This window comes from Setaria italica, chromosome I (genome assembly GCF_000263155.2).
Source record: "Setaria italica strain Yugu1 chromosome I, Setaria_italica_v2.0, whole genome shotgun sequence".
Taxonomy (NCBI): Eukaryota; Viridiplantae; Streptophyta; class Magnoliopsida; order Poales; family Poaceae; genus Setaria; species Setaria italica.
In genome coordinates, this window is record NC_028450.1 from 18,394,482 (window position 1) to 18,404,745 (window position 10,264).

General features: G+C 43.9%; 1 protein-coding gene across 1 annotated transcript; it reads left to right on the forward strand.

The window, feature by feature from the left end:
• Nucleotides 1–456: 456 nt before the first annotated feature.
• LOC101776242 (auxin-responsive protein SAUR50) lies at nt 457–1,195 on the forward strand. The gene has a single exon (XM_004952341.4). The coding sequence runs from the start codon at nt 629–631 to the stop codon at nt 911–913; it is 285 nt and encodes a 94-aa protein (XP_004952398.1). The 5' UTR covers nt 457–628; the 3' UTR covers nt 914–1,195.
• Nucleotides 1,196–10,264: the final 9,069 nt, after the last annotated feature.

Here is a 10,264-nt window from a genome sequence, read left to right on the forward strand (position 1 = left end):
CGCGGAGACGACGTCCAATTTTTCATCTATTACATTGTCATCAAGAATCTCGACAAGAACCAATGCCAGGCCGCTTATAATCTATAGCTACAAGAAGGGAACGTATCTCCAGCCTGCTTCACTTGCTCCTTCTGTGTTGTCATGAATCAAGGACTCGTCCACAGCGACCAATCGAGCAGATAGAAGTTTGGTCGTGAATCTCTTTCTTGATGGCTGAATCCTAGCTCCAGCGAGCGTAACAGAGGGATTGCGGGAGATACAGAGCCACAGAGGGGCCCCGGCTTGTCCGGAGCAGCTGATGCCGGCCCTAGGTTTGAAGACGAGCCGGCATCCTATCTTTCCTCTTCCACCAAAACACACGACCCCATCACCCTCGTGGCCCTGCCTCCTTGGCCCTCGCCCTGCCATGTGCCCCGGCAGTCTCGCACCTCCGCTCGCCCGCCCTTAAATAACACCCCTCGCCTGCGCCCGTCTCCAACACACAGCTTCTACATCATCAAATTAAAGCATCAAAAGCTTCTTGTTCCTGTTCCTCGTCACCGCATTGCAGGACAAACGGCTATAGTGCAACAGCAGCTGCTAGCTAGCTTTGCTCATATCTATCGTGATCAAAGCAAAGCAGTCAGCAATGGCGAAGAAGATGGCGCAGTCGGCGAGCCTGAAGCAGATCCTGAGGCGGTGCTCAAGCCTGGGGCGGCGGCAGCAGGACGTGGTGCCGAGGGGGCACTTCCCTGTGTACGTCGGCGAGAGCCGGTGCCGGTTCGTCGTGCCCATCGCCTGCCTGGAGCACCCGCAGTTCCTCGTGCTCCTGCGGATGGCCGAGGAGGAGTTCGGCTTCGACCACGACGCCGCCATCACCCTGCCCTGCGACGAGGCCGTCTTCGAGGCGCTCCTCGCCTCCTTGGTGCACTGACCGCCGACCCCCAGTCACTGCCAGGGTACGTCGAAGAGGATGCGCCCGGCATTGATTGGAACATGGGTGGTCGGTGACGGGAGATTGACCCCGGACCACTCTGCTTCGGTTGCCCGATGGTTGATCTGTTAATTACAGTGCGTGTAGCAAGATTGATGATGTCGTAGTTAGCCTAGTGTACGTACGCATGTATATACTGCCATGATGGTTTCGATTCATTTGTTCCTCGATTGGTTTTTTAATGATCAGTGAAGGAGGACACAGCTACATGATTGCCTGAAACTCTTGAGTTCTTCAGACTTATGACAAGTAATTACCATCCTTTTTTTCCCCAAAAAAGCATTCTTGTTCGCAAACATACTCCAGTAAGTCAAAGTGCACTTGCTCAAAAAATGACAATAAGTCAAACACAGTCAGAGTAATTTTCTCCAGAGGAGCTGTGAATAGAGCAGCTCTGTGCATGCCATGTGGAATCATGCTGAAAGAGTATTTGAAGGGCGGAGGCTCATCAGATCCTTCTAGTGCGCAGAGATTCGAAATTCAAAAACGCGCCACTAGGTAAAAATTGGGATGCAATCTCTACTTAAAACTAAGAGGAATACAAAAACATAGGAGTATTTTGTGAGTTGTGTCAGTACAACAGACTTCGCTTTTAATTTTTTTTTTATCTTTTGTGTGCTCAATTCCTTTAGTTGTGTAATCAGCAGTATGGCTGAAAAATTGTAAAAATAAGCTGTGTGCACTTGCAGAGGAAGGATTTACACAATGCATGGAGAAGCGTAGAAATTCGAAGCAGTTGGTTTTTGCAAGGAAAAGATTACTGCTATATGTATGATACACTCGGTCCAATTATCTTAGGATAAAACTAAAATTTACTGGAATTTGAAATGGAGGGAGTAGAATCTTTAATTAGGATGACTTGCGTGCAGCGAAAAGTTGAGAATGCCGAAACAACCAATATTTGAAAGTCGAAAAGAGGATTTTTTTCCAGGCCTGCAATATTACACCCTTCTATTTGGTCCAAATCCAAATAAGGCCTCGATTTTGAGGGCAAACACTGAAGAAACTTTGTGGTGGCTATCGTCATGTGACTCTTATCTTCCTCTATAGCCGTCGTTTAACATGTTGCTCTGCCCTGCCCCCATCTCTTGTTAAAACGTCCCTGTCACCTCGCCTGCTTACCACATTCCTGATACCACCGCTACGCACCAACTCTCATCTCATCTCGTCTAGTTGCTGCAGCCCCCGGTTAATAATTGCTCGCCAATGAGTGTAACCAACACCGTTGATCGGCCGCTGAAATCTTGGTCTAATATCAACGCAGCATGCCACAACCCACAACCGCCCCGGTATCTTACCAGAACACACACCCACGCGCACATGCCGTGTTGTTGCTTTACTTGTAGGCTCGGCTCCTCCGAGCTCGCCCCACGCATTCATTGGTGGGAGAAGATAGAGCTAGCGAAGGGGAAGAGCTGCAGTAGCCAGCAGAGCGGACAGCCAGCTCGGCCGGACGGCAGAGCCCACCCGCGTGCGTACGAATCCGTTTCTGTGGATCACGGCGCTCGCGAACCCGCCGCCGGGCTGGCCGGGTGGCCAGGTGGAGCCGGCGGCCACGCGCGCGCGCCTTCCCGGGCCGAGCCCCTTCCCCGCTAATAATTCGCTTGCCCTGAGCCGCTCTCTGGATGACGAGAGATTTGGGCAAGTAAAGCGAGATCAGGTAGGGTCAGCGTGACAGCTACGAGGGAACGACGATTTGCTTCACGGAGGAGGGGGTCTTTTTGGGTGCGATGTGATGCGGACAGGCTCGGAAGAGATCGCGGTGGCGATGGATTATGTGGGGGTGCGTACCTGAGAGAGAGGGGGGCGCGGGGACGGCAGGTTTGTACTGGACCGTAGGCGGTACGAGTAGGACGGTCCAGTTGATTTTTGGTTGTTACGCCAGGGTCCTGTTCCTGGGTACTGGAGCCCAGCTGCAACTCTCAAGCGTAACCCTTGTCGCACTGACAAGGCAATCCGATTGGTTACGGATTGTATATATATAGAAAGATTTTTCTAGGAATAGTTTCATATGTGCTATCACTAGGAAAGTAACTTTATGAAATGACTAAAGTACTTGGTTATGACGAGTGTCCGGTTGCAGCATTTGATGTTCCTACCATCGCTTCAAACAAAGTATGCCTTTACAACATGACCCTATGGCCAGTTTAATTAGGCTCCTCGCTAAAAAAAGATTAATTGCGTTCGCTAAACTGAAAAATTAAAACCTTTTTGTGAAATTTTATTGAGGCACGGTAAAAAGAACTAGGGTAAAATCACAGATTTGAAAAAACTTATCCAAAACCCTCACACTATTCACCGACTAGGAGCTCACAAATTTGTCCAACTATTGCACCTTTAACGAGTCGGTATGACTACGCACTACTAAAAATATGAGCATTCGTCCTCGATCTTAGTACCGGTTGCTTTTTAACCCGATATTAATGTACCGGGTCCAAAATTGAAGGCTCCCGAACGTCTTTTAGTACCGGGTCGTAACACCACCCGGTACTAAAGTGACCCTTTAGTACCGGGTGATGTTATGACCCGGTACTAATAAGACAAGAACTTTTAGTACTAGGCCATAACACCAACCAGTACTAAATGGTCGCTTTCAATACTGGGTGTTATGACCCGGTACTAAAGGTCTCTCCACAGGTTACTTCAAAAGGACAGCATATCTACATCCATCACATGTGTTATGTAGGTGGAGTGGTAAGGAAGGATCGCGTGAGATTGGAGGTCATGGGTTCGAATCTTATGGACCACGCATGGCCGATGAGCGTGTGCGGGGGCCTCCCGGCGGTCAGCGGACTTTTTTCTTCCTTTAGCACTGATTATATGACTCAGTACTAAAGGAGTACCAATATATCAAATTGATTACACAACCGGTACTAAAGGGTGGTTAGGATAATCGGTACTAAATAGGGTTTAGGACCTGGTACTAAAGGCGCGTTCCCAGACGTGGAATGCGCCGTGGATATGGGAGGTCGGCAAAAATTGTGAACTCTATGTAGCATGCGCATCACTGATCTAGCAGCCCTGATGTCGGTCAAGTTGCCACGTTGTCCCCACACTCTCAAGTCTCCACGATAGATACACCTGGATCTGTGGACATTTCTCTTCGATTATTACAAGGCATACGTACTGCAACTCACCTGTGTGAGCGCGTGCATCTAACTAGTAAACATTGTGTCCCTACTGAACACCTCTGCTGTCTCAAGATTAACGAGGTAATTAAGCAAAGTTACGAGAAGACTTTGCTGTACGTCCCTACAGCTATAATGTTCCTCCTCTACTTCGCTAAAAAAAATGGGCCGTGGATTATGTAAGAGATAGTCGAAGGTCGGGTAACATACACCTAAAAGAAATACAATACAAACAGACTGTAGATACTACCTATGGACACCAAGTTAAGCAGCACGCAGCATTACACGACAGCGGAAGCATCCTTAACAGCCCAATGCCACAAGCAAATCAGGTGCGGAGGTGACCTTCTACTCGAAAACTTCACTAGTGGCATAGTCTGGGTCTTCCTCTGTCTCAATAAAGTAAGGGTGACTACATACATACTCAGCAAATTCAACCCCACCATACGGAAGGGGTATAGAATATATGCATACGGATAATTCAAGGAGTAGGCTAAGGTTTATTTTTGCAGAAATCAATTTTTTATACACATGAAAGGTTTAGTTTTATAAAGCGATTTTTGCAAAACACATACTTTTCATATTTATAGTAGTGATGAAAGAGTGGGGCGATCCTACACAAAGGATTCAATTTTTTAGTGCTACTGGACACCTCGGTAGCACGCGACACACTTGTCGGGTATTTCCAAAATCCACCACGTACACATACGCACACTTGTACCATGCTAGTTGTTGTGGCCCCACCGTAACTCGTCCGAAACCGTGGACACGGCTATTCGAATAGGTTTTAACTCTACAGAGGTGTACACTTTACCCACAAGTAGCATACCGCAACACGAACACCTTAGTGCCGGTGCAGATCCATCAAAGCTATTACCCACCATAGCATAGTCCCGCCTAGTCATCCACAAGAGCTAACCAAGGGGTTCCTGACCTTCCTACGAGGTCTTCAACCGAGCCCTTATCCAATACTTGCTTACGCCTGCTTTTTGGCCTCCCATTGCACACCTGCCTACGGATGACTACAAGACTAGCTAGTGGGATTTATGCTAAGACTTTGCCACACACAAACGTCGAGTGGTTGTATGATAAGTTGGGTTAGGTGAGATAGTACATCAACTCGGTCCTTAATTAAGACGAGGCGGATATCTCCCATACTTAGCCATAAAGGCATGATCCAATACTCTAAGGCGTCCCACACAAGGAACCCTGATCCGCCCCATATTTGAAATAATCACCAACACTAAGTTGTTTCATTACTTTTCCAAAAGTCCCAACCCATACTCACACCAACACACTCAACACATTTTATCTTTCGTAAAACCATTGCATTTGCAAACAAGTAGTAATGATGTTGAGTAACCATGTCCTAAGCGTCATAATATCAAGGAAATCAGCTAAATAGAGCGTATCATGTCTAGCAATAAATCCTAGGTTTGTCAAGGCACAATCAAGATATATCAAATCAACGAGTGGCTGTCCAACCGGGTTTTAACTAGATCAAGTAGTAAAATAATTGGATTGAAAACTAGGATAAATATGACCAAGAGGGAATAGGTTGTATTTGCTGTCTTCAAAGCCTTCTGGAAGCTCCTGCTCGTGGTACGGGTTTTCCGGCTCCGGCTCAAGGTACTGGCCTCCAAACTCATTCTCCTCCTCAATCACTCCGTCGGCTATGACAACAACAGCGCGAACGACAAACAAACACACACATAAAATAAAATGAGCTTAAACGGAGAGGAGAATAGTTGGAATAGATATAATGTGATTTTAGAGGAGTTTAGGAAAAAGAATCAAGTGAATCGGAGTTTGGACTGCTGTGATATGGCTGTGTAAAGATTGGGTATTAATTAAATTCTGAAAATGAATTAACATAATGGATGGGGCTTAATCCAGTAGGGGTGGATGTAAGATATAGGGAAGGTAGAGGTGGGTGTAGGGGTGGATGTAAGCTATAGGGAAGGTAGAGGTGGGTGTGTAGGTGCTCACTGTTGAACTAATCTAGCTATGGTTGCTTGTCATTGGAGATCGACGAGGATGACCTTCCTCTTGTGCAAAAACAAAGGAGGAGGAAAATTGGAAGGAGGAAGGAGATGAGTGGCTCAACGAGCTTGGGGTGGTGGAGAAGAGCTGCCCCTTGCTCCCTTTTATAGGCGGAGATGGTGCGGTCGACCGCATGGATGCCGATGGAGCAAAGCAGGCGTGATGCACCGAGCTCAGGCAGGTGGAGTGAAACGGGTGTGGTGCACCGAGCTTGAGAAGGTGTGGCAGAACCATCCAACTTAAACTAGCTTAAGTGCATCTTATCATTATCAGAACAACAATTATTCATAATGCACTTAAATCTAGTAGTCCGTTGAGTGTCCCCGGGACAATCCGAATCATTCACAACTTGAATCTTAGTCATACATCAGGATTGCTTCCACGAAGAGAAAGCATCAACAAACATTACCTTTTTACATAAATACTGAAGGTGCGAATTATTACAAATCGTAGATTGAAACAAACTTAAAGTGCAAGTTAAACCATTCTAAAAGTTTCAAATTAAACAAGCCTGGGAAGTAAAGTATTTAAACAACTAAGTCCAACACTAGAGCATTTATGAGACTCGTAAAATACCCTAGTTCTTCGGGCCTTCCTCTTCAGCAGACTGCTGCTGCACGTCTAAAAACAACAACAGAGGATGCCCTGAGTACGAAGGTACTCAGCAAAACAGACCTGTCTAACTAGTATAGATAGATTAATCGGGTTGCACACAACGACCTTTTGATTAGCCGAACCAAAAGATTAGAAACATAATTACCCAAACCCATTGATGCACCCCCACATGGGACCCCACGTATGGCCTGATCTCCATGTGAGTTTCAAGCTACGCCCCTACCTTTCGCCCACACGCCAAGCACGGGTAAGAATATTTCCAATCAGAGAGCCAACTAATCTACCGAGCTTGCTGGTTCCCAAAGGCAGTAAGAAACCACTAAAACAACGAACGGGCCATAAATAAATTAATCTCAGAAGACAGAACTACCATCTCTAGCTTCTGCCCACTTGTTTCAAAATCAAAGCCATTTCCTTGATTTAAATGCATAACAATATTATCCTTAAGTTGTTGAGCAACAAAAGTTACTCCAAGGTGAATCTAAGCATTGCTAAGCATAGGATAATTACTAATTATTTTGAACAGGTGGCAAAGATGTCCTACAAACAAGGTTGGATTATGCATAAAAGTAAGGTTTCAATCAATTCCTAGACTTAATGAATAAATAAGAAATAACCAATAATTTGGACACATGAATAGGAATTTCTCAAATTAATAGGTGTTGATGCTCCAGGACTTGCCTTGGGTCACAAAAATGTTTGTTCCTTCGGGAGATCCTTCAACAAAAGGAACAATTTCAAAAACCTCCTCGAATTCCTGGGTTTTTCAGATAATTCCACGAAATCTACTTCAGGAGCTTCAGGTTCTGCGATACGATGCAAGTCACGGTTCGAATATGCAAAACCTTTTGAAACACTGACTATACAACTCATCTTCATGATAAAGTTGCAAGCCAACACTAATCTACCCATAAAAGATTAACCCTCAAATTATTTTCTTAACTAGTCTAACTTATGCCTTTTCTTTTATTTAGAAAAGCATTATAAATAATTTCTAATCTTAAAACCTAATTCCTATGGATTAATACGCATTTTTAAATAATAGAAAATTATTCTAAATTTTATATATTTTATAAAGGTTAAGTATTTATTTAAATACCCTAAATAATGGCACTAAATAAATACCTAATTTTTATTATCTTTTCCTAGGGTTTGAGAATTTTTAATGCGTAAAGGAAAATAAAAAACACCTAATAAAATTGGTTTCACTAATTTAGGACATTTCTACTATTTAAAATGAATTAAATATGAAATAGAATTTAAATCTAATTTCTAAAACTCTAAGTCAACTTTTTACCCGAAAACCCCTTGCACACTAACATGCGGGCCCAGCCATGCGCACGCTGTACCCAGCTCAAACTGCGGGTACATCAGCATGCAACCGCGAGAACTCGCCGTTGGCGAGCTCTCCGACGACTGCAACTACAAGCCTTGGCTCACCTCGACTACGCGCACACACTGGGGGTGTTTCTTTGGTGGTTGGCTAGCTACTACGGCGAACAGCGATGCGTAGTGGTGGAGCTGTGGCACTAGGGTTCGCGGTGGCACGTGACTCAACGATGGCAACTTGATGACCACAAGCTAGCTCAAGAGCTCTGCCTTGACCTAGAACGCTCGATGCTCCCCTAATCCAGAGCTCCACGTAGCCGGAGCAAGGTGTGGAGCATACATCCCCGAGCCCACGAGTAGGCCTTGTAGTTCCCATTGCCTTATGTAGATGTTCCTAGAATCTGGAAACAAACTGTGAGCCTCTATCAGAGGTGATTGTCTTAGGCACCCCATGCAAGGATACGATTTGAGACATATGTAACTCCACATAAACTGGCATTCAATATGTGGTCTTGATAGGAATGAAATGAGCTGACTTAGTAAGACGATCAACTATAACTCATATGGAATCATATCCTCTGGAGGTAGTAGGTAATCCTACTATAAAATCCCTAGAAATGTCTTCCCATTTCCAAGTAGGAATTGCCAAAGGTTGGAGTAAACCAGCAGATTTTTGATGTACTGCCTTAACCCTTTGACAAGTATCACATTCAGACACATACCTTGATGTTTCTCATTTCATCCTTGTCCACCAGAATCTTTGCTTTAAATCTTGGTACATCTTGTTACTCCCAGGATGAATAGAAAATCTTGATAGATGGGCTTCATCCAGGATTTTTTTCCTCAAATCCATATCCTTGGGTACCACTATTCTATTTTTGAAATAGAGTACCCCATTCTCATCTTGGGTGAAATAAGAAACTTCACCTTTGCTTACCCAATCTCGAAGAATTCTCGTGCCTTTGTCTTCTTTCTGAGCTTTTACTATCTGCTCTTTTAAAGTATCATGCAAAGTAATATTCTGAAGAGTACCTTGCATTACTATTTCCAAATTCAAATATTCCAATTCTTTGCATAAGGTCTTGAGGTTTTGTTGAACAGTAATGCAGTGGCATTGAGCTTTCCTACTTAGAGCATTAGCCAATACATTAGCCTTACCTGGATGGTAATGGATTTCCAACTTGTAATCTTTAGTAAGTTCCAACCATTTTCTTTGCCTCATATTTAAATCTAATTGAATGAAGATATACTTCAAACTCTTGTGGTCTGTATAAATATGACATTCACTTCCGAGAAGGTAATGTCACCATATCTTTAAGGCATGAACCACGGCAGCAAATTCAAGATCATGAGTGGGCTAATGCTCTTCGTGTCGCTTCAATTGTCGAGAAGCATAAGCAATAACCCTCCCTTCTTGCATAAGCACACAAACTAGTCCAGTTCCCGAGGCATCACAATAGACATCAAAGGGCTTCTCAAGGTTAGGTTGAGCTAGCACTGGGGCTGTGGTCAATAACTTCTTCAACATTTGAAATGCTTCTTCACATTCTGGATTCCATCCAAATTTAATTTATTTCATCAATAATTCAGTTATTGGTTTGGAAATCTTGGAAAAGTTTGGAATGAACCTTCTGTAATACCTGGCCATTGCTTGAAAACTTCTCACTTCATGGACAGATGTTGGCGGTTTCCAATCCAATATATCCTTAACTTTCCCTGGATCAACTTCAATGCCTTTTTGTAACATCCCTAGTGATTAAGAAAATAAATCAAAGATTAACCTAAGTGATTAAGAGAACAAATCAAAACTAAATTCAAATCTCCAAGTGTCACCTCAAAAACACTTCAAAATTTGGTAAGTGTTGAAAGCACCTCTATATGGCACTCAATTGGGTAGGAAAATAAAAACAGATTTCATATAAGAACTCAACTTTTGGCCAATATAAAAGTTTTAGAACTATTCAAACCAAGCAGCTTTTATTATTTGCACTTTCTTTGATTTTTAGTGGAAGTCCCCCAAAAATTGGATCAAATTTCAGCTGAATTTGGGGCAAATTCAAATTCAGCCTAAAGTTGGCACAAGTTTATCTCCAAAACTGCTGAGAATTTCACATGACAGCCTTTGTAGATTTTGTAGCCCGTAGTTCCATCTCCAACTTCTAGATTTGAAGATTTT

Excerpts from the sequence above, each read along its gene's own strand:
- LOC101776242 (XM_004952341.4), top strand. The coding sequence starts at position 629 with ATGGCGAAGAAGATGGCGCAGTCGGCGAGCCTGAAGCAGATCCTGAGG.